Below are 25,297 nucleotides of genomic sequence, written 5' to 3'. Positions count from 1 at the left end.
GCAAGATGTCTTTAAAACACATTAAAAATACAGACTTCTGAATATATTCCCCTTTTTAAAAATTAATAATTACATCTTACATCTTTACATTACATTAGGAATTGATTGTGTGTGTGTGTGTGTGTGTGTGTGTGTGTGTGTGTGTGTGTGTGTGTGCGTGTGTGTGTGAGTGTGTGTGTGTGTGTGTGTGTGTGTGTGTGTGTGCGTGTGTGTGTGAGTGTGTGTGTGTGTGTGTGTGTGTGTGTGTGTGTGTGTGTGCGTGTGTGGTTGTCTGAGAGTGAGAAAGAGAAAACATACTAGTGGGTGGGATGGGCTTGGTGGCTCCGACCAAATTGTTGACCCCCCCCCAGGCGCCCCCTGGCGGCCCCCACTTTGAAAACCACTGTCTTAAGTTATTGTAACTGTGGCCTTAATTGCCTACCGCCTGTAAACTGTTTGTGTCTTAAGGCAGTGGTTACAAAACTTTTCCAGGGCAAGACCATCCAAATAGCATTAACATTTGACCGAGGCCCCCCTTTTGCAAGATGTCTTTAAAACACATAAAAAATACAGACTTCTGAATATATCCCCCCCCCCCCCCTTTATTATTATTATTAATAATTACATCTTGCATCTTTACATTACATTAGATTAGGAATTGATTGCGTGTGGGGTTGTCTGAGAGTGAGAAAGAGAAAATCATGTATTTATTTATTTTTCACAGCAAATTCTTGAGCCCCCCGGGCGCCCCCTGGCGGCTCCCACTTTGAAAACCACTGTCTTAAAGTCTGTCCCACAGGTGCATCTGCAATAATTGTTTATCCTTCATTCAACAAGCATGAAAAACATCCTTTAAATCCTTTCCAATAAAGCTCTGTATTTGGATTTGTACCAAAAAAAAAATACAAAACAGCACAAAGGATTTTTTTTTGTTGTCGTTGCGATTTCGTTTGAAAAATACATATCCCATCAACCCCGCGCGCCCGCGCCGACTACAAACCCGGAAGTGCTCGCGGTTCGGCGCCGGAGCTGTGTTTACTTCCGGACTTCCTGTATATGGCAGATCTGGATAACAGCAACGGCGACCTCAGCGAGATCTCGTGCGTTGTGAACGCACACGCGACAGGAGCTTCTCCGAGGAAATTTACAATGGCTTTGTGACCGAAGAGTCGCTTTGAGCTTCGAGAACCTTCGAGACACAGACTGGCTTCGGAGAGGAAGAAAGTAATCCCACCGCTACCCTTCGCCAATACGCCAAAGTCAATGCGCTCCACCATTCTAGTGCTGGAGCTGCTTTACCGGTACTTTTCAAACGCATCTCCTCACTAACAGACACCGACTCGGGTTGAATTCAAGCCGGGGAGCTGTCGAGAAGCAGCCGTTGGAGGTTACAAGAGAGCTTTCCTGTCGAGCTGCTTCACCTGGGCTGAGAGAAAGCCAAAATAAAACAAGGAAGGGGACGAAAGTGTGCCCATCGACCCCCTTTCCATCAGTATGGATTGGTTAATGGGGTGAGTACTGTTTCATTTAGATAATAATAATAAAAAATAAATAAATAAATAAATCATGTCATGCAGTCAGGAAGACAGCCTGAGATTGTCTTGAGCTTTGGGTAAACAAGTAAACAAACAAACAAACAAACAGACAGAAATGTCAGGGTTGGGGTCCTTGTTCTGTCAGAAGAGACCGATTTCCCATCAGCACCCTTGACCATACTCATGACTCTTTCTAAATGTAACCATCTGGTTATCTGCTCTAATTCTACACCATGTTTTAATAAACAAATACAACACAATCTGCCACTTTGGCTTGCAAATTCTGCCTCCCTGCTTGGAGAACCCAAGGCTGATGAGAGCGTCCCACCCCCGGCAAATCTTCCCATAGCTATTTATAATCTACATCTCTCTCTTGTTTTTTTTTCTTTCTTCCCCCCCCCCTCCCTTCTTCTCAGATGGACTAGTTTGCAGTCAGATGTTCACATGTCTGTCTGCTTGAGTTCAGTTGCTGAAAAAGTTTGCATACCCTTAGGTGTGATTTGCATTTGAGACACTTACGGCGTTAGGTTTCCCGTAGTTCTCAGACGGAGCAAAAAAAAAACAAAAAAACAGTCAGACTTGGAAAAACTCTCAAATGACAACACGGAGAATTTTCCTCTTGGTTCATAACGTAAGCAGCTTTTTAAATCCGGCACCAGACTAGAACTGCGTACTGGTCGGCGCTACGCTGTCATTTACTGTGTAACATGTTTACATGTGTAACATGTGTAGGTCTTATTTAGTTCTGTCGTCTCATGTGGTTAGTGTGTTGTGTATGTATCACCGTGGTCCTGGAGGAACGTTCTTTCGTACCAGCTGTATAGGGCTGGATGACAATAAATCCGCTTGACTTGACTTGAGCTTTTGGATCTTCTGAGTTGCATCTCATTATTTGGCTCGTCATTCTTCCCGACACAACTCTGGTGACCGAGAAGGTCATGGAAAAAGTTTGCTTTCTGCCTTTTGCTTTCATTTGTGTTGAGTTTGTTGAGTGGTGGTGGTGTTGTCATCACAGGATACACCTATATATCATATGTCACTTAGTTTTTAATCACTTTGAGTGATTTTGGATGGGGTTGAAGGGTGGGGTGGGGTGGGTGAGTTGATGGGGTTGGAGGGTGGCTCTGTGTGGTTGGTGGCTGTGTGTGGTTGGTGGCTGTGTTGGAGAGTGAGGTGGTTGGGTGTATGGGGTTGGAGAGTGAGGTGGTTGGGTGTATGGGGTTGGAGAGTGAGGTGGTTGGTTGTATGGGGTTGGAGGGTGGGGTGGTTGGGTGTATGGGGTTGGAGTGGGTGTGGTTGGAGGGTGGGTGGGGTGTGTGTGGTTGGAGGGTGTGTGTGTGTGCGCACAACCATGCAGGTGTGCAATCTAATGCTGAGTTCGACTTAACCGGTCTATACAGGAGTTTTATTTTTGCGATTGTTGTGGCCAAAAATGCTTGATTTTGCTGATGCTTTTTTTTTTCTTCTAAATTTGTGGTGCAATTTGCAGAGGTTTATTTTATTCTATTCATCTTTTTTGGCGGAAAACTACATGAATTGGCAGAATTGCAATCGCACGAAACAGTTCTGCACGGCCTTTCGCAGCGACGTTTGTTGGTATACGAGACCTTTTAGCCGTACTCATGATCGACGCATATGAATCGAAGAGGGCTTTGGCTGAATGCGCGTTCTGATGATGTCACCTGCTATGTCTTGGGCCAAATCTGCCGTAATTTTGAAAAACTGCACGCTCCTCCGAATGTTGCGGAGTTTGCCTGGTTTTGTGTTCATTTCTCCGAAATCCTGGAGGGACGATTAACTCTGACCTCTGGGAAGTTGAGTTACGAAGCAGGGAAAAACAAGGACGCCTGTATGTTCATCTTTGGTTAACACCAATCTAGCCAGCTAACGTTAGTCGTATGAGCGATGCAAGCCTATATATACCTCCTCATGGAAGATTTGGAGATGATTAATGTTTCTGATTAGTGTACGTTGCTAGTACTGTTAGCTTGCTTTTGCGGGTCTGACAACAAAGTTACTACGAATCCTAACGGCCAACTTTCAGGCTGATTCGTGCGTTATTCAGTTTGTGTTTAAATAGTTAGCCGTAGATAGCGTAGCAACGTGCCCAGACTAGCTCTACAAACAAGTCTGTACTGTATATAGATGTGGTGTTAGTCTGCCTTCGCAGGACATCTGTGAGTCTTCCAGCTGCAGTTTTTCTCATGAACTCATCTGACTTGCGCGTTTAGCTCTACCGCGTGCTATCATCGCCGTCAAACTATCTGGAGCCGTGTTGTTTACACACGCAAAAGATACCACCGGCGATCGACTCGCCGAAGACTGACTCAACACGATAAAAGTTAATCCTGGAGAAGACTTGCCCTGATGATAATATAGCTAAACGTCATGGATTTTAAACCATGACCTCAAACCTGCCAGCGCGTATACGTTTATAGAGATACTGGAATGGAAGGACAGGTTAAGACGTGCACAGTGTTCAAGCTATTTATTATTATTTTTTTGTAAAAAAGTGAGGAGATTTAAGAAATGGAGCTGATTCCAAAAAAACTATATTAGAATAAAGTCTGGTAAAGTTAAACATTTGGCATCTCCCTATTTACTCTTTGTATCTGTCTGTTAGGGTTTAATATAATTTGGCCACAATGCCTCATTCAGGTCTTCATACACCACTTATTTTGCACAAAAATACTCCATTAATGCAGTCTTACTGTAAATCCCGCGTATGAGACAGCAGTGGTTTAAAATGCCCCGTAACGTTACGCAGGAATGCTACCGAACAACATTATTACAGTAAGGTTTTCGACTCCAAATCTGACGTTTGTGGTTTTGCGTCTCTGCTGCACCCTGACGAGAGAGAAACCCACACAAGAACGTGCAAAATCACGCTGAATATTTGCACGTGTTTAAGTATTTTCTTCTTTTGTTAAACCCGATCAGACATTCGGCAGCCATGTATTTAATTTGCATCGACGCCAGACCTTATAAACAAGCAAGTGGACATTACAGCAACTCCTCCATATTAACCACATAGAGATTTGTAACTTTGCATGTTAAGTTAAAAGTCAGGTGATGAGTTTGAGCTCGCTTTTTGTATCTGAATCACCATGTTTACACTCAGTAGGAGTGTGTGTGTGTGTGTGTCCGTCTGTTTTCGCCATGGTCATGTCCACTCTTGACCACGTGCAGCCCAAGAGCGACTTGTGACGCAAATGGGTCACCCATGGGATCATCTGTAGGCCTGTCCAGCACGCTGGTGTGTGTGTGTGTGTGTGGAGGAAGACATCTGAGGATGGCTACAAGGCAATGAGTAGCAGTTCAGTTCTCACAAAGCAGAGTTAAAGAAATCCGGATGTAGATCCATCCATCCATACATCCCACGCAGGGTCGGCCATGCATGTCTTTGAACTGGTGGAGGAAACCCCTGAAGCACGGGGAGAACATGTAAACTCCGTACACATAGGGTCGGAGGCGGGATTCAAGTGCCCAACCCCTGAGGTGCGAGGCAAATGTGCTCACCACTAAGCTACCATGAACCCCCGGATGTAGATTTAGATCCTTTATGAGGCGACGGTCAGTACGATTACATGTACAGCAATAATCCGATATTAACCCGATTAAGACGATACTCTGATTAAAAAACTAGCATATAAACAGCAATTATTAATTATCTTAATCCGACTAAAGTCATACTCAAAGTATACACAAACCGGATTAAGACAGGTGGAGTACTCCTGTTTTAGTCACATTATCGACGTGTATTACAGACATGTACACACCTTAATCACACTATTAACGTCGTGTGGGAGTTTTCACAGCATTGTGCAACAGGACACGTACACACACGGCAGCGCTCAACCCTCTGACGGCAAACAAGAGAGCACGGCTGCGTCCGAAACCGCGCACTTACCTGCTACAGTATATAGTAGGAGAAATACTGGCATCTCGGCTACTATATAGACGGTAAGTACGCGGTTTGGGACGCAGCCCACGGCTTCAAGCAGTCGTCTATTTGCGCGTACAGCACGACAAATAATTTAACCGCACTTGAAACTTTCGTAAAATTAAAAATAAAAACACCCAAAACTGTATACGGGACCATAACGAAGACGAACTGTATGTCGATACGTGAAATTCTGGAGGGACGTCGGACGGCGTGGCGCGGTGACGTAATGACGTGTGACGTTAATCGCTCCATGTTTTATATCATGTAAAACAGGAACATGGAAGGAATATTAAAAGCGACTCATGTAAACACCTTAATCAGAATATTGTCTTATTCTGAATAAGGTCAATAATTAGATTACTGCTGTCCATGTAAACGTACTGACTGTTGAGGAAAAACTTCGAGGCATCATCTAACTCCATGAGCGCTTGTTGTAAACTAGAGGTCGATTGCTTATCGGTTATCAGCAAAAATCCACGCCGATAGTGTTTCTCTGTTGCGGGAGCGGCTGAGAAGGGTCCGCTGTCATTATACAGTACGAGAGCGGCCTCTAAAGGCAGAATAAAAATCATCCCTGACTAATTTTGTTGTGTTATTTAAAGTGTTTTTTGATTCATTTTGGACGTCTGTCTCTTTATTAGTTATTTGGAGTGTTACGTTTTGGTTTAGTGTGGATGTATATCTTTTGTTTACTTGAATATTTATTAATAGTTAATATATATTTATTTCATTTAAAAAAAAAAGTGCAGTACATTTTCATAGTACAGTCAGTACCGTTTATTTTTGTAAACATATCGATTGGTTAATCGGTTATCGGCAGGAACTGCCCAACTTGGCTATCAGTATCGGTAAAATCCACTATCGGTCGACCTCTCTAATATAAACTGTTTTGCATGGGATTGGTTTAGTGCTGCCTAACGTACGGAAATACCGACGTGACAGAATATCAGCAGACACCTGAAGTTATGCAAGTATGCACATGAACACAAATCTCGTCGGGTTCTGTGCGCAGTCGGACCGTCTCCGACGTTCCAGATGTGTTTTCTGTGCATGTTTTTTTTATTTGTTTGTTTATTTATTTTTTTAAAAAGTCACAATAATGCATAAACATGATATCATGGGTACCGCAGTTAGTTTTAAATAGATCCCATGTATTTATTGCAGTGGATTATTATTTTTTTGTTCGTTCAAAGGTGATATTTTTTAATCGCCGTTATTATACTGTCATGTTTTTCTACACTCACTTCTATTCCTGGCATTAGGAGTGCTTTCAGTTTCACGCTAGAGCCTCTGCGTGTCAGGACAGCCGTAAGGACGCTGTTTAGATGCAGCAGTGCTCTTAGTCATAAGAGTTGAAAGCGCACTCCTGAGCCTCTTCCTGTTCCCAGAAATGAATATGATGATCTGATGGGTTAGAAGATGAGTGCAGGCATAGATACGGATGCAGACACGGTTGAGAGCAGGATGTAATGGTTTACTCTAAACAGCAGTCATGTGACTGTGAAAAGGTAGACACCTGCATACATAATCGAAAGAAAGTTTGATTTATTTTATTTTTTTTTATGCGTTACCGCACTGGATTTGGTCCTTTGTGTCGCGTGCACTTAATCTGCCCCAGTTTGGGATATTCATGTGAACACACCATTAGTGATTTCCAGACATAGACGTAACACGTTGCATTGAAAAGTGGTGAAAGATTGAGAGACTGATTTCAGAGACTTGTGAAGCAGTGTGGTGTCTACCATTCATTATTTTCAAATTCTGTTGTTATTCGGTTATATACTTTAAAGCATGTTATCCAGTAACTGCAGTGACTGTCAAGGAATGTGTGTAAGGAAAGAAAGGACTGTTGTCTGGATCCATTCACGAGTCCTCAGTGTTGAAAGGGGTTAAAATGGTACATGTTTAAGGCGTGGAAAGAAGTGTTGATGTTCTGGGTATGTTCCTGTTCTGATCACTCTAAAGTTATCATAATTAAGCCAAAAATGTGTATTTCACTACTAGAATTGGTGCAAGTTTTAATCTCTTCCTTTCTCTCTCTTTCTTTCTTTCTTTCTTTCTTTCTTTCTTTCTTTCTTTCCATCCATCCATCGAAATAATAAGCCACTATTTTAAGCCAGCCAACCACATCTTTTATGTATTTATTTATTTATTTATTCAAACTGCTGCTCATGCTGCATCACAGGGCAGCGTAACGCACTCTGAAGAAAGCGCTGTCCGCCCCCTTGCTCATGCACAAGCTCACAGACACCCACGAGTGTGTCGCTCTGATTGATAGGGGACAGAGGGAGAGCATGCCACCTCTCCCACCCAGAGAGCCAAGACACTTTTACTCTCATGGACTCCGGCCCACAAATGGCTGTGATATCTTCAGGATTTGAACTCGCGATCTCCGGATGATGGAGCAAATGCTTTTCGGTTTTAGTTCATGCTTTATATTTACCTGTCTGTCTGTCTGTGCTTCTATCCACATATCTGTCTGTCTATTTATATGTCTAACTGTCCCTGTATCTGTGTACTTACCTGTCTGTCTGTCTCTCCATGTATCTATCTGTCTGTCCATCTGTCTACCTATCTGTTTGTCTGTCTGTGTATTTATCCATGTATCTGTCTGTCTGTCGCTATACAAGTATACTTGCCTGCCTCTGTCTATATGTCTGTTTGTCTGTCTGTATCTCTGTCTGTTTGTGTCTAGCTATCCATCTACCTGCCTGTCTATCTATCCATGTATCTGTTTCTGTCTATATGTCTGTCCATTTATCTGTGTACCTGTCTGTCTGTCTAGTTAGTTAACTATCTAGCTCTGTCTGTGTATTTTTATATGTATATGTCTTTCTGTCTGTATGCCTATCTCTCTGTTTATCTGTGTACTTACCTGTGTCTGTCTGTCTGTCTGTCTGTCTGTGCATCTATCCATGTATCTGCCTGTCTGTCCCGTCTGTATGTCTACCTGTGTGAATATATGTGAACCTACCTGTCTTTGTCTATCTGTCTGTATGTCTGTCTATTTGTCTGCCTGTTTCTGTGTCTGTCTGTCTGCTTGCCTGCCTGTCTGTCTATTTATCCATGTATCTGCTTGTCTGTCTATGTTTTTTCTGTCCATATGTCTGTGAACCTTCCTGTCTTGCTATCTATCTATCTATCTATCTATCTATCTAGGTAGATAGCTAACTGAGTGATCTCTCTGTCTGTGCATCTATCCATGTATCTGTCTGTATGTCTACCTATCTTGCTGTCTGTCCATCTTTTTTAATTATTCGTAATAAATCTAGTGGATAAAAGATGAGGTGTGTGTGTGTGTGTGTGTGTGTGTGTGTGTGTGTGTGGTGTAGAATCTCAGCCATGCATGACCTGGGCAATGAGGTTGCAAGCAGAAGAAAATATTCAAAAAAGAAAGTTTTATCTTGAAACCCATCATCACTCAGGAGCACGTATGTGTACACACCTTTATGTCGTGTCTTTGTGTTGCTCTTTCGGAGAGCCGTCGTGTCGTGAGCACACCCACCTGATGCCTTCTCCCTAATACAACACAAGGGGAATGATGACATTTTGGGGCTTCCATTGAAACAATCTAATGTTCGAGCCCAGGGGTACTTTCTTTCTATTTATGGAAAGTGTAGCAGCCACATGAATGCTTCCGCTGTTAGGTCAGCATGCTCCGTGTTTGCTGGCTTACATCTGAACGGTGTTTGTCATCAGAAACTTGAGTAAAGGTCACGTCTTGGCGTCATGACCAAATATCTGCAATCTTCTCTCTGTCAGGGATGAGGGTAAGCAGTAGACCTGTGCAGACAGCAAGTTATGTTATGAAGTGTGTTCTAGAAGAGTGCTGTTGAATTCTTGTTTCTGATTGGTCAGAAGTCGTTGACTTGATTTGATTATCTATAGCAACAGCTCGCGGTACAGCTCTGACGGTAGTATCAGCTGTAATTCAAAATTGTTGAACATTTATGGAAGGAGTCTCCAGTGTCAGCACTTTGCACCAGTTGGAGATAAAGCTGTAACTTTCCCAACACGGGAAAGTCTTCAGGATGGAGAACGTTGTTCCTCAGTAAGAAAATGCTGCTATAAGAACATCTCAAGAACATCTCGACTGAAATGTCAGAGTTTAAAATCTAATTCCATTCATTTTAGGTAGGTCGTGGTTCACAGATGCAGAGCGTTAATCTCTTGGCCAGCTTTTGCAAACCTGAAGTAAATGCCAAATCTATCCATCATCTTGACTCAGTCAAGTCATCGAACAGCAGTTGGGCATCTGGGATTCCCTGTAGCTTGTCACTTGTCAGACAGAAAACTGCAGCTTTTCAAGAAAACTGAATAAACCTTTGCACTTTGGCATCGATTCTACAAGTCTCTTGGAACTGGACTGGAGCGCTGAACATCACTGATGCTGGTGGTGGTAAGTGCCGTCTAACGTGTCACTCAAAAAAAAAATCCCCCATGAGCGTTCGGTTGAGCGTGAAGGCTGTAACGTGTACATCGATCCTTCAAAGCGTTTATGCTGATAGGGGAGGAGTCATCCTGGTTTTTTATTTTATTTTAAAAGCTAGCATTAGTTCATTAGTATTAAAAAAGTCTTGAAAAGTAATGACGCCTTGTTGAGTATTGCATGGAGCTGGGTAATGATTACGATTGGTATGGATGTTTCATTATTGTTTCTGAAAATGGTGTTGGTTTGTTGATGACTGTCAAGATTCATGATGGGCATAAATGCTGCAAGATCAGGTACATGATGAACATTAAGGCTTTGTAACGGTGTTTAAAAAAAAAAAAAATAATAATAGTGCAATACTAATATCACAAAGCATTATTATATTGGGGGCTTGACGGTTAATGCTCTGGGTTCTGATCGGAAGGCCGGGGGTTTAAGCCCTAGCACTGCCAAGCTGCCACTGTTGGGCCTTGAGCAAGGCCCTTAACCCTCTCTGCTCCAGGGGTGCTGTATCATGGCTGACCCTGCGCTCTGACCCCAGCTTTCTGACATGCTGGGGTATGCGAAGGAAAGAATTTCACTGTGCATATGCATATGTGATAAATAAAGACTCATTATCATTATCTTAAATCGTATTGCAGCCATGGGCCACAATGACTGAGCATCAGCTCCGCTCCCCCTCATCGATCATCCAGTGGTTAAGGTTTAGAGGTGGGCTTTAGTTACTGCTCGTAGACCTGCATTACTGAGAAACCCCAGCTCTAAATACTCAGTCTGGCCCGAGAGCTGCGGGGACACCTGATCTGAGCATATCAGTGGTGTCTGACACCAGCAAGTGCGTTAATGCAGAGCGATGATCTGGCTGAACGAGTTCTGTTTAAAAAAACATGACGAGAACTCGGACATTCCTGCAGTGCAATCTGCTGAATAAAGTGGACTGCTTAAGCTGACTGTCGGGACTTGCTTCCTGTTTTGAACAAATTAAATGTTAATGAATAGGCGAGCCCTGCCTTTTTGCTCTCAGTGCCGTGAATTCTTGAGGTTGATTTTGTAGCATGCATGGGTATTAAAAACACAGCATGGTATCAGCTAAAGGCGATCTTGCTTTAATTAGCAAATTTTATAATCAGATATTTAATTAACTAGCTACAGCTTTTTGAGTGTCAGGGTGTTAATACTTTTGCTTCTCATTTAGCTTGGTAAAATGTCAATCTAAATGAAGCACGTGGATGTTCATACAGCTCTTCCAAAGTATAGGGTTACATACTAATAGCATATAATTTTAGTATAACTATTATTTTTTTGGTTTGAGACATAGCCCTTACACAGTAGTATGGTGGTATGGTAGATGGTTTGTAACAATTGGAGCCTTAGTACAGTAGTAGGATATGTGGTTTGAGATGTAGCCCAAGGCTGAGTATAGTAGCAGGGTATCTCAGTTGGGATGTATGTAGCTGAGTATAGTAGTAGAGAGATTGGAACCTAGCTGAGTGAGGGTTGAGATATGAGATTACTATATATAAGTATATATAGTACCGGGACTCGGCCGAGTACGGTAGTAGAGTCACGTGGGTTGGGACTCGGCCGAGTACGGTAGTAGAGTCACGTGGGTTGGGACTCGGCCGAGTACGGTAGTAGAGTCACGTGGGTTGGGACTCGGCCGAGTGCGGTAGTAGAGTCACGTGGGTTGGGACTCGGCCGAGTGCGGTAGTAGAGTCACGTGGGTTGGGACACGGCCGAGTACGGTAGTAGAGTCACGTGGGTTGGGACTCGGCCGAGTGCGGTAGTAGAGTCACGTGGGTTGGGACTCGGCCGAGTGCGGTAGTAGAGTCACGTGGGTTGGGACACGGCCGAGTGCGGTAGTAGAGTCACGTGGGTTGGGACTCGGCCGAGTGCGGTAGTAGAGTCACGTGGGTTGGGACTCGGCTGAGTGCGGTAGTAGAGTCACGTGGGTTGGGACTCGGCCGAGTGCGGTAGTAGAGTCACGTGGGTTGGGACTCGGCCGAGTGCGGTAGTAGAGTCACGTGGGTTGGGACTCGGCCGAGTGCGGTAGTAGAGTCACGTGGGTTGGGACTCGGCCGAGTGCGGTAGTAGAGTCACGTGGGTTGGGACTCGGCCGAGTGCGGTAGTAGAGTCACGTGGGTTGGGACTCGGCCGAGTGCGGTAGTAGAGTCACGTGGGTTGGGACACGGCCGAGTGCGGTAGTAGAGTCACGTGGGTTGGGACACGGCCGAGTGCGGTAGTAGAGTCACGTGGGTTGGGACACGGCCGAGTGCGGTAGTAGAGTCACGTGGGTTGGGACTCGGCCGAGTGCGGTAGTAGAGTCACGTGGGTTGGGACACGGCCGAGTGCGGTAGTAGAGTCACGTGGGTTGGGACACGGCCGAGTGCGGTAGTAGAGTCACGTGGGTTGGGACACGGCCGAGTGCGGTAGTAGAGTCACGTGGGTTGGGACTCTGCTGTATTATCTGGTGATGAATGAAAGAGTATGGTTGATGAGGTGAATGACAGATTTGGACAAGGCAAAGCAAATCTCATGGATGTACACACACTTTCCTACACAGACCTGAAGCTCTAGACAGTCCTGCATCAAAGCCATCTTGTAAACATTCGCAATATGTCGACCCCCATTTTCATCCCAAAAAAGGCTTTAAAACCACACAATGGATGTGAATGGCACCATGTCGTCCATTCATATATACAGTCATTGGTTGAGACCTGGCTGAATACAGTAGCAGAGTATGTGTGTTGGGACAAAGCAATCAAGTCGAGTGTACTTATTGTCGATCTCGATACGACACTCGTACCCAAATGAATAACCTACTTTCGTGGTTATCAAAGTGGGGTCTGGGATTTTACTTTTTGTGTTTGTGTGAGAGTTTGGTGCTTGCCACATGGTATCGTGTTATCGGATGTTGGTATCGTGTATGAGTAAATGAGCAAGGATCCCGATGCCTCCCTGTTGAAAAGTATGTAGTGTTGCACAGTAGTTGGATATTTGACTTGAGCGTTTTATTCACTTCAGAACGTTTTTTTAAGCGAAGCAGTTCCCATCATGCAACTTGTTTTAACGCGATGGTGCACGTTTCAGAACGACTGCATTCACTGAAACGATCTTAATCGAGCTGGTCTACATATATAAATGAAACCGAAGTGCTCGGCTCCCGTCTGTTTTTTTTCTTTCTTTCTTTTTTCTTTTTCTTTCAGAGGTGTGAGGGATGTTTAGGCGAGGCCTGCTATTCATACACAGAGTGGTGAGGTGTGAAAATAAAAATATAGTTGCTACTACTGTGTTCACATCCTTCTGCTTCCTGCCTCAAGTCAAGCACCATGTCTTTTTAGAGCACAGTGGAAAAACACCACCACAACGTACTTTCACCGTCAGCACACCTGCATCTGTGTCTGACTGAGGATGTGGTGACACACAAACATCCTCTAATGGGCGTGAACACTTTCTGTTTTTCACTTTGCTTTCTTCTTATCAGAGCAAACTGTTGTAGGTCTGTTAGAAGATTCAGGGCCTGATTGAAGAAAGCCATGTGATTCGGGGGAAGAAAGTAGGGAATAAGTGTTTGTGTTCTGACCATGTTGGAATAAACAGTAATATGAGGAAGTGTATCAGTAAGAGTAATCCAGATGTTTTTGTTTTATTAAATATTTTTTTTATTGCAGTAAAATAAAGTCACAGATGTATCTCCGCTCACTTTTTTTTTCTAATTGCATGAATTCTGACATGTTTAATACAGGATGTTCAAAAACGTTTGAGTAATAATAATATTTATATTCGGATATACACTCCCTGACCACTCACGAGCTTCAGTTAACGTTCACACTGAACGGCAGACGTGGGGAAAGAACGCGATCTCGGTGGCTCTGTCCGTGACATGGTCATTCGTGCCAGACGTGCTGGTTTGAATATTTCAGAAACTGTACATTTCCTACAAAACAAATACCATCCAGGTCTGTGGTGTGAAATGCCGTGTTGATGAGAGAGGTCAGAGGAGACGGGCTAGACTGGTTCAAGCTGACAGGAAAGCTATGGGAAATCAAATAAGCACTCCTTATTCTCACAACCGTGGTGAGCAGAAAGGCATGTAAGAAAGGCAGTAAATGTGAAAGCTTGAGGCAGATGTACTTCCACTACTCCTGTCAGACGAGGACAGGAATCTGAGGCTGTAGTAGAGTACAGACTCACCGAAACTGCGCAGGTAAAGATCGGACAGATATCACCTGGTCTTTTTGAATCTTTACCCGTCCAACTGCTGCCACGTGATTGGCTGATCGGATAAACGAAACACAGAGATTCTACCTATTTCTAATAAAGTGGCGTTTGTATGTGCATGCTGAACACGGACACTGTGCAATCTATGAGTCAGCCATTATCTCTCTCTCTCTCTCTCTCTCTCTCTCTCTCTCTCTCTCTCTCTCTCTCTCTCTCTCTCTCTCTCTCTCTCTCTCTCTGCCTCACACAGTTTCTCTCACTTGCTCACTCTCACACAGAGTCTGTTTCTCTTTGCGTTTCTTTTTTCACTGTTTTTGTTGTTGTTGTTGTTGTTGTTGTTTGTTTTTTTGTTTGTTTGTTTTTTTGGGGTCTTACCCTATGTATCTCATGTTTTCAGTTTTTTTTTTTTCATTTCTCTCTCCTCTTCCCCTACCATCTTCCACGCTGCGAGCGCTCCACGTGTGTCTTCTTCGAGCCCTCGGCGCTTTTTCGTCTGGACCATGTGTCCCCGTCACAGCTTTTTATAGAGCACAGCAGCCTCAGCTGCGGAGAGAGGCGGAGATTAGAGGAGGAACGATGGAGAATTTGGAAAGAGGCGAGAGGGAGAGTTTTAACCCAGGGTTCCGCCAGAGAAACGTCGTTCAGAATAGATAAATAGAAATCATAGATGTCATGCAAAGGTCATGTGGTGTCAGGCAAAGGTCATGTGGTGTCATGCAGAGGTCGTGTGGTATCATGTAGCTGTCGTACAAGTGTCAGACTGACGAATTTAAAATGTATTCTAATTAAAATACTGCCTACTGATATATAAGCTGGCTTGCAGCGAGGGGCTGTAGATTTTGGCTTGGGAAGCTATAAATGCAGTTGTGTGTGTGTGTGTGTGTGTGTGTGTGTGTGTGTGTGTGTGTGTGTGTGTGTGTCCGACCTGTAGGAGGATCAGAACAGAAGAAACCTTCCTCGTACCTTGCGTTTTGGAGTGATGTTTCTGTTGGTTAGGAATGTGGAGCACGAATAAAACTGGTTTATCCGTTCCTTTAAACAGCCTAACAGTAAGAAGGCTAACCGTTTCTTTTATGTAACCTGGGAGGCATTTACAACTGAATCACCACCTGGAGGAAGTAGTTTGTACTATTCAAAAATCGAATGCATATCAACTTTATTTACTATCGTGCCGCATTACAATAATGTATAGTCTGTGATTTCCTATAATAGTCACATTGCGCACTTGTTTGAGTTTAATAAGAAACATTTGGACGTTCCAGTGAGTGAATTACGCTGTGTACTTTTAAACGGGTAATTAGATATAAAGTACGTTAAATCTAAAATAGCATCGATCCAAATCCATACAAAACGCTTTGTAAAATATATATTAATGAGTCTTTGTTGGTCACATATACAGTAGAGCACAGTGAAATTGTTTTCTTCGCATATCCCAGCCTGTCAGGAAGCTGGGGTCAGAGCGCAGGGTCAGCCATGATGCAGCGCCCCTGGAGCGGAGAAGGTTAAGGGCCCAAACAGTGGCAGCTTGGCAGTGCTGGGGCTTGAACCCCCGACCTTCCAATCAGTAACCCAGAGCCTTAACCGCTAAGCCACCACTGACTTTTAGCTAGAAGTTTAAAAATCGCAGTATATTTAAAAGTTCGATTTCATATGGCATCGTGGCGTTTTCGAGTCAGTTTGTTTTCTCTTATAAAAGAGTGACAGACGGTTATCTCTCCTTGAAAATTGGTTGTTCTTTCTTTGGAGAAGGTTATGAAGAGGAAGGTTAAGCTTAATGCACGTTCTTGATTTAGTTTTACAGCCGCAAATCACCCCTCCTTTCTTTTCAAATCAGACCCGAGCCACTTTCACGTGGAATTCACATGACTTGTTCGAAACACGCATGTACATTTCACTGTCGTGTTCGCCCACCCGGTACCGTCAACGTAGCAGGACAACAGCAACAACAACAACAGCAATGGAGAACGGCCATAGCAGTGACAGTATTCAGTGGGAGGATGGGGAAGTTGATGATCTACTTTAATTTGGTGAATCGATTCAAGCGAACCCGGAAGGCGCCGTGAAGCATGGAATGTGAGCGTAGCCTTTGAAATGTTGTCATTATTTTTGACTTCCCTTTCCTGAACCGTGCACGGGATCTTTTAACGAAGGCTGTAGCTCTCAAAACGCGGGTAAAATCTTTCCAGAACTTTTCCTTACTAAACTGAGCTCCTCTCTGAGGTGTTCACTGTAAGGATCTGCTAGCATCGCTGCACTGTCACAAATCACTCGTGCTTTGAGCTTGATGAAGGTGTGCTGTTGTGTAATGTCTGAACCTGAGTGAGCGAGTGCTTTCAGAGAAGTAGGTCTCCGAATCCCGCCGGCCCTCGGCAGTCTCCATCCACTGAATTCAGCCGGAAGATAGACTTGTGAGTGCTTGGTTTGGTTTGAATTCAGTTTTATTTCTGTAGTACTTTAACAATAAACGTAGCAGCTTTACAGGAATCCCAACGCAAATGCGTAATCAGTCTGTAAAACACGTAAAGTGGTAAAACCACTTGAATAGAGGGTACGCACGTGACGTCACGGTAGCCGGAACTCGCCGCGGTCACGACCCACCGAGTGGCAGAAAGACTGCGCGGCAGCATCATTGTACAGCATGAATTCTGCAGAAACGCATCTGAAATGGGGGAAAGAGCTGTTGTGAGATCGACTGCGCTAACAGATCCAACAAGACTTCAGCGCCATCTTTTCCCAGAGTGCCAAAAAATCCATCCCGTCCTTTTTTACCATATCGAGCAGTGTTAGTGTAAGCTCTTTCGGCATGCGGTATTCATGTTCTACAGTGATGAATAATGTCCCGCAGATTTCTTTTTAAACGCTGCCCGTTTCCACTGATGAATAACGGGGGCGCATTCATTCTCTGACCGTGTTTTACCTTCACAAATATACAATACAAATATTTGTACATACGTGTCCGCATACAGCCAGAACGTTTATTGGTTTAGAAACTGAACTAGGACCAAGCGTCAAGGCTCTTGTACGCCTTACGGCTTCGTTTAGTGTATTTCCCCGGCGTCAAAATCAGGTACATATAAATGTCGGGAGAACCGATTTCTGGCCACATGCCGATGTCCATGGACCACAGGTTCTTGGGCAAGTTGTAACAGTCACTGTCGAGTCCAACTGCCTTTAATTTAAGCTGATAATCGTTAGTTATACTCACGTTTTCGCAGCTTCGTCTGATAAAACCAGCCATTTTGCTGGATGTTTTGCCCTCGGTCCGGCCGAGGGGGGCGTGTCCTGGTGGGAAAGTGACATCAGTGCAAAAATTTTACAGGGTCTCACGATTTTTTTATTATTATTTTTTTTTTAATTTAAACTGTGTTCCTTTGGCCGTGTGTGTGTGTGTGTGTGTGTGTGTGTGTGTGTGTGTGTGTGTGTGTGTGTGTTTCAAAAGTCTGAGCCAGCTGTGGAATGCATTTGCTTAATGCGAGTGTAATCCTGCAGTGCGGCTGTCACGGATACGGACAGATGGGTATTTGACGGACGGGCTAACTGAGGAATCTTTATCTCATTCCGGTTGTGTACTCGATCACCTTTCTGCCTGTTATTTATTTATTTATTTATTTATTTATTTTAATTTAGTATGTATCGCTACCTGATATTAAGGGTACTTAATACAACAACAGTCATCAGGATCACAAAGATTCTTCATCGCATCAAAAAAAGAAAACCGTTTTTCTGCATGTCGCATCGCTGACTTTGTGGTTTGGTATTTAGATTCAGTTTGTTAGCAATGTAAGAAGGAAAAAAAGGGAGTTTTAGACGCATCCTGGCGCCTTGGGTTCGCGCCTCCACCAATAACGGGGTCTTATTTAGAAGTGCGAAAATCTCAGACGTGTTTGATCGGCTGTGGCAGGGGAAACACTGTGAATCAGCTTTTTCCGATGAACAGAGAAGAAACCAGCGTTTGATCGTGTGATTTCACCTGTCTGTATCTATCCGACACCCACGGATCAGAGACGATCACGTCTGGTTTAAGTGGTTACGAGGTGTTGCCATGACGCTACCCTGTTCGCTTTTATTTTTATCATCTAACTATGAGCATGAGATGAAAATACTGATCTTGGCTGAGTTACTGGAGAAGATCTTGCATAAAAGAAAGGTGACCCGTCCTTTCCCGAGTGATGGGATTATAAAATGCGACCGCGCTGAGGAGTAAAGTCAAGCAGGGCTAAGTGTTTACAGGACGTTCGGTATGAGCAGGTTGTGAATAAAAACGAACTGCGATGAACACAGGACAGTGTTTATGATTACAGCAGCAGTTCTTGGGTACAAATCTGCATTATCCAGGAGAAGCAGAGGCAAATCTTTCTTCTTTTTTAAAGGGAAGTGCTATCTTTAAGGTGTCCATGTCATCCATAGCAGAAGAAGGTGAGTCAGAAGTGCAGAAAAGAAGTATGAGGATGAATCAGGCCGAATCAGAGAGGAGCCACAGCAGCAGCAGTGTCTAAGGGATCACACGAGAGGGAGAGAGAACAAGAGTGAGAGAGCGTGAGCGAGAGGGAATGAGAACGAGAGAGAACAAGAGATGGAGAATGAGAGAGAGAGAGAGGGAGTGAGAGAGAGAATGAGGGAGAGAGAGAGAGAGAGAGAGAGAATGTGTGAGAGAGAGAGAGAGAGAATGAGAGAGGGAGAGGGACGGACGGAGAGAGGGAGGGAGTGAGAGAGAGAATGAGGGAGTGAGAGAGAGCAGGAGAGAGAGAGAATGAGGAGAGAGAATGAGGAGAGAGAGTGAGAGAATGAGAACATGAGAGATTATTAGGTATGTTTTTTATCATAGTGTTTTAAAATGGTGCAGATGTGTGATGGACTAAAGCTATTTTTGCTAAATAAGGCCTCATGTATAATTAGCAGAAGGGAAGTGTCTGCATTTCAGCTTGGTGCACTTAAGCTGTGGAACGATGATGCTCACAGACTCTTACTAATGAGGCGAGTTTTATCTGCGTAGTTTAATCGTCTCGAAAGTGTTCATCTGGTCCGTTGTTTGTGGTAAAGTTGAAGTAAAAAACAAATCCACTATATTCAGCTGACCTTCATGCATTTTGCATTGGATGTCTGCGCTCAGAAACACGCCAAAAGAACCGTTTTTTGTTTGGGATCCATCCATCATACGGAACTGCTGATCCTGTACCTTGACCCTAGCTTCTTTCCAAGTGGAACAAGTTTGAATAAAATGATCATGAGTCACCGTCAGGTGTTGTCCAGCCACTTTTATTATTGGAAAGTCACCATAGCAGCATGATTCAGGCTGTTAAAAGTGAAGTGCTGTTAAATAATGTCCATTAGAGGGAGCCAGAGCTTTGAATTAAAACGTCCTTAGATTTCATCCCTGTATATGGATAGAAATATTCTCTCATTGGGTTTATTTGCTTAAATCAGTTTACCTGGGTTACATTTAAAAAAGTAATTTTTTTATATATATATATATATATATTTTCCTCAATTAATTTCTTTACTTCGTAGATTTAATCATAGCCGTGGTGTACGCCAGTCCCAACTGCACTCTCGGGTTCCTGTCTAATGACTTGCAAGTGAGCACGTCTACCATCTTGGCTAGCACTGGAGACAGGAAGTGGGTGAGACTACGAGGAAGCAATGGGCAGAGGCACTCAGGAGATTTCCAAAGCACAGACTGCACGTCTTTTAAAGAACAGCAATGCACATACTTTGCTGTCAGGAACTGTTGCCAATCTCAGGCCGTAATTCATCACTGTGTTAACATTAACTGTAAATGGGAGAACATGGAGTCATTTGGATTGCAAATGGGAAGCGCATATTATGCTGATCTGAGTGTTTATAGCAATAATCATCAAATTTTATTGTGTAGTTATAAAAGATTTTAGATCAATACATCCATATAAGAGTAAGTGCACTAAATAGGACCATCTGAGATGCTCCAGTACGAACGGGTGACTGGATCAGCTCGTACAGGATTTCGCAGAGGTATTTAGTGATTTTGCGATGGCTTTTGTTTTTAATTCGCGATGCAACTTGTACAGTTTGTTTTTTTTTGTTTTGGTTTAGTTTTTTCAGAAAACGTCACTTTCTCAGTGACTTTTGTTGGTAAATGAGACCTTTCAGCTGTTCAACGCACTTGAATCGGAGAGGGATTTGGCTGAATGCGCGTTGTGATGGCGTCACATGACGCGTCTTGGCCCAAATCTGCAGAAAATCTGTGGTAATTCTTGAAAAATCACAATCAAATATTGCAGCATTCACTTGATGTTTGTGTTCATCACTGCGATTGCGAAATCCCAGAGGAACCGATGAACGAACGAACGGCATAAACAAATCTAATTTTGGTCAGAATGATCAGCCCGGAGAAATAAAACACTCGTGGCATGCTGTTATTGAAAAATAATCAATAACGGCATTGTGTAAAGTGGTCTGACGCGAGGGAGGCGGAGTTACCGTTATCGCTTTTACTCCCTTGACGCCCAGTCATGAAAGTTTCACACAATTTAATATTAAGATTTGTGTGCGGTTGAATTTAAACTTCATAGCGTAGTCCGTTTATTTAAAAAACAAAACAAAAAAAAAAACAGTAAATCATGAGTTACGATTTGAAGCCTATCAGTCGAAATTCACAGTAGTCAGTGTAAACTTACACAAACTCAGGAACTCTCAGAGGAAACGGATGCTTTTCCGAACAAAATGGATTTTCCTGAAAGCCACGTTTCTGGTATGAATGCCCCTACGAATAATTCACGAATAAATTCCTTTCTATCCGTCCTCACGGATGAGGTCCATTGTCTTGCCTTTACTTCCTAATATCTGGATAAATGTAATTGTATTTCAAAAGACTTCCCCTCCCCCCAGTAATGGCGGTAGGTTACATTATGGAGCTCCATGCCTGTTCTTAAGTTTTGAAATGCCTATTATCGTGACACCACAAGACCTGCCCTTTCTGAAGGACTGCTAACAGAAGCCGTGCGCGGCGTGGACGAGAGTGTACGTGGTTAATCCGATGCCTCCCCGTCGTTACGCGGGGTGGGGAAGTTGTTAACTCTGCTCTATATTTGGATTGGGTGTCATGGTAAACGTGCCGCGTAGGACACGAGCTTCAAGCGGATGATTGAAACCGACATGGCTGTGCATACCTGTTCAAATATACAGCCGTGCTCTTTACACTGTAGTCTGAAACCAGTGTTTGGGTGTATTTACACTTTATAAGTGATGTGGTGTGTATTTCTGATGTAACAGCTTGGATCTTTCTAACCTCAGCACAGTAGCTCTGGAAGACTTTTTTTTTTTTCCCGTCTCTCTCTCTCTCTCTCTCTCTCTCTCTCTTTCTCTCTCTCTCTCACTCACTCCAGTGTGTGCTTAGTCACTGCCGAGGCTAAATTTTGCTGTTTTTGGCTTTATAGCGCTGGCTGCTCTTGGGTGGAGTTGTGTATAAAAGCCACACCTCTAAACCAAAACCTCAGGCTCTGTGTTCAGGCAAACAAAGCCTTCAGTGTGAGGGAACAAAGTCGCAGTATGTGCACGCAGACGCTATTTGATTTAAACTTGAGCAAATATGTTCTAAAATAAATCCCGTTTGCCCTCGTGTGTCTGGGTGTGAGAAAGCACAGAGAGAATGTTCAGGGGTTTAAAAAAATGGCCGCTGCTTTTCTTAGTCTGTGCTGCGTATGTACGCGTGATCCGAAAGGCCTAAAGTATAACCCCAACTGACTAAATATATAATATCATTCGTTACGCACACGAGGGGGGACGGACGGACGTGAAAACCTAGACGTGCATTCAGAAATAGTCCAGTGTTCTGGATAGACACTCAGATTAATTATCGTAATTGGATTGGATCGCGTGCGTGTCCTTGTCTCTACGCGTGTCTCCACTGTCCACGCCGTCTAGTTGTATCACAATAGAAACGGTCGTTTTCTCGCTTCCGAGATCTCGTCGTCTCGCCGGAGTGCCTCTCGAAATGAAAAGGACGTCTCTTTCATGCCCAGTTTTCTCGGACAGCTAGATTACCTACTAATTCTGGATTATTTAATTCAAATCCTCTCTGCAGGAATGAGGTTTAGAAGGACTGGCTCTTATTCTGTAAATAGGTGAGGTTCTTCTTTTACTTCTTAGCACATGACCGCACGGAGGACTAGATTTCAGGTTCAGAACACTGCAAACTGAGGAACTTTCCTCAGGGCAGCGTTGCGTTCAAGTTCTTCGGGACACTGTTCAAGGGTTTTCTTACGACAGCTTTCACCCTCGTTTGAATGAATTCGCAAGAATTTCTCATGAGTGCATGTGTCACGTAATTAAAGAGGTATAGCACCTCTTTTTTTTTCCTTTTTTTTTTTTCTTTTTCATTTCCACTTACCGTATTGTACCGTATTCATTTCCACTTACCGTATTGTTCCAATAATGGTGTTGCCCAAATTCCATTTATAATCCATAATATAACTTTAAGGTATAACTTGAATAAATAACCAAATGAACAAATACATACGATGCTGTGTAAAAGTCTTATTTTCTTTAGTGCAAATTTTGTTCATGTTTATTTTATGACTTTGTCATCACTGAGTCAATACAAAAAAAAAAAAAGTCCCCCCAGGATTTCGCAATTTTTGCGATCACAGAAATGAACACGAAATCAAGCAAACGCCTTGCGATTGAAAAAATGTTTTTTTTTCCTTCAAAATTCCCGCAGATTTGGGCCAAGACGCGTCACGTGACGTCATCACACGCACGTTCGGCTAAAACCCCCTTCGATTTACGCGTGTCGAACGGGAGAAAAGCTAGCTATAAGGTCTCGTTTGCCAACAAACATCGCTGTAAAAGACCGTGCTAGACAGTCTCGTGCGAGTGCGCGTTCGCCAGTTCGGGTAGTTTTGCGGAAAAAAGCGCACACACATTAAAAAAAAAACTCTGCAAATTGCAGAAAAAAAATGCTAGAGAAAAATGGTTGAATGTCAGTAAAGAAAGCCCCTGACTACGTAACAGACCACTTTTTAATGAAGGCTGTTGGGTTTTGCATGCAACAAAAAAAAAAGAAGCAATTCTCCAGAAGAACTGTAACAGGTTGTCGAAGATGCTCGGTTAAACTTCCCAGCTAATGTCCTTATAAAACTGCACAAAGTGTAGCCACTCCAGATGTAGACTTTTAGTTTAGTACTGCCTACTGTTCTTTGTTATTTAATTTTTTGTAGATTTTAATTTTATTATTTTTGAAGGCGTCTTTTGCTTTACAGCATTTCTTTGCGTGTTCTGTATTTATATTTATTTATTTTTTTATATACCACCATTATCATCGGGTTAAACAGTTTTCTGCTCTTTAACATATACAGGGAAATGCGTTGCAGTTATTGTTAGCGGTAATACATTACAGATGCCAGTATAGAGTGAAGATTAGGTTGAAAAAACTCTGCAGTATTCCTTTATTGTGCTATCAGTACGATCAAAATGTTGGTATCGTGACAACACGAGTCTGGGCCGAGGGTCTTTTGGAGATACGGCAGTGTTACATAACCGTTAGATAAGATCTGAGCTGATTAGTGTCCTCAGTGGAATGTTCAAAGGACAACAAAGACGAAACGTCCTAGGTATTTTGTCTCTGTCTCTGGATTTGAAATGGTTCAGGTTTTCACTTGGAGAACAGACGAGCTCCGGTTTCAGTCGAGTAAGCAGTGACTCTTTTTAATTAATTTCTTTGCAGCATCTTGACTATTGACTATTTGAGGTGTTGTGCAATTTCTACACCGTTTTAAATGCAAGCAAATTTGTTTGTGATCTTGACCCTGTTTACTCCTTTTCTAGCAAAGGTCAGATTTTCCGTGAGTCTTTACCCATTCCGTGGAAGCACATGTTTAGACACGCCAATGGATTTGGTCTATCACACAAACTTATGGAGTCTGTCGGCTCGAGTGCGCACTCGCGTTAAAGCAAAAAGGGGGGACATACCAAATACTAAGAAATTCTGAAATTCATGTAAATATTTCACTTTTCACTTCAATTATTGCTGAGAATATCATTTTTAATGAAAGCCTTTGGGTTAAATTGAAAAACAATGGCAAACAGAAGCATTTTTACTGGTGGTCTCAGACGTTTGGACCCCACTATATATACAGACAAATATATATTTAAAAGCTCATTCTTTAAAGGTTAAATGGGCTTTTGGGATGTAAACCAAAGCCAGATTACACGGGGGGGGGGTCATTAATGGTCATTATGCATATACAGTAGTGAAAAGTGTAATAAAAGTATTATTATTATGTTATTTACCCCACATGCAGAACATACAAATACCTATACAATGTTTTCAATGATTTGTATATGAATTCAGTGTATCTGGTTCATTATTTATTTAATATATTTATATACTTTTAAGAAGTACAATGTAAGACATTTCAGGTGGTTGAACTTAGAAAGGAAAGTTCACCTGCTGCCTTAAAAACGTGAGTAAACTCAACTTGAAGATAACCTTTGTTTCAACTCAAAACCTTACGTTTTTACAAGTCACAATGGATTCCTTTAAGCTTAATGGGCGGCTGTGGCTCAGGTGGTAGAGCGGGTTGTCGACTAATCGTAGTGTTGGCGGTTCGATTCCCGTCCCACGTGACTCCACATGCCGAAGTGTCCCTGGGCAAGACACTGAACCCCAAGTTGCTCCCGATGGCAGGTTAGCGCCTTGCATGGCAGCTCTGCTACCACTGGTGTGTGAGTGAATGTGGAAAAAAACGATGTAAAACGCTTTTGTAGAACCGCTAAGGTTAAAAAAGCGCTATATAAATGCAGAGCATTTAATTTTTGACTGCTCGAGTTCAATATCAAAAACTTGTCCTGACAACTGGAGTTAAAGAGAAGAAATAAGTTCACATAGTTCGCTGGGGCTATCGTGTTGTTTTCCAATGTATTCATGACCTCTGGTGTTTTCCTGGTAATAAATATTCGAGCAGCGACACAGGTGCACCACATGGACTCCGTCTCCTCCTCAAAGCCATTCTTTTCTCAGGAAGCCCACAGCTCGCTCTTTTCTTTTTTTTTTTTCTTTTTTTTTTCTTTTCTCTCAATAAAATTTGAGGAAAGTGCGCTGGCGGTTTCCCATCGAGCGCATAGGCAATGCAGCGCCTTATCGAAGCCGTGCATAAACACAGGAAAACTGTGTGTGAACATGCAGTCGTCTCAGAAGAGGAAACGGTT

At 43.1% G+C, this 25,297-nt stretch overlaps 1 protein-coding gene across 1 annotated transcript in view; it reads left to right on the top strand.

Moving 5' to 3' along the window:
• The first annotated feature begins 1,030 nt into the window (after positions 1–1,030).
• mob2b (MOB kinase activator 2b) overlaps positions 1,031–25,297 on the top strand; it is a 54,780-nt gene continuing 30,513 nt past the window's right edge. The window contains exon 1 of the mRNA XM_017466391.3: positions 1,031–1,490. Coding sequence (XP_017321880.1) covers positions 1,474–1,490 — 17 coding nt within the window. The 5' untranslated portion in view covers positions 1,031–1,473. The remainder of the gene's footprint in view (positions 1,491–25,297) is intronic.

The sequence above is a fragment of the Ictalurus punctatus genome, chromosome 4 (assembly GCF_001660625.3).
Source record: "Ictalurus punctatus breed USDA103 chromosome 4, Coco_2.0, whole genome shotgun sequence".
Classification (NCBI taxonomy): domain Eukaryota; kingdom Metazoa; phylum Chordata; class Actinopteri; order Siluriformes; family Ictaluridae; genus Ictalurus; species Ictalurus punctatus.
The sequence above is the reverse complement of the archived record's forward strand: the minus strand, read 5'-3'. Positions and strand labels throughout refer to the sequence as shown.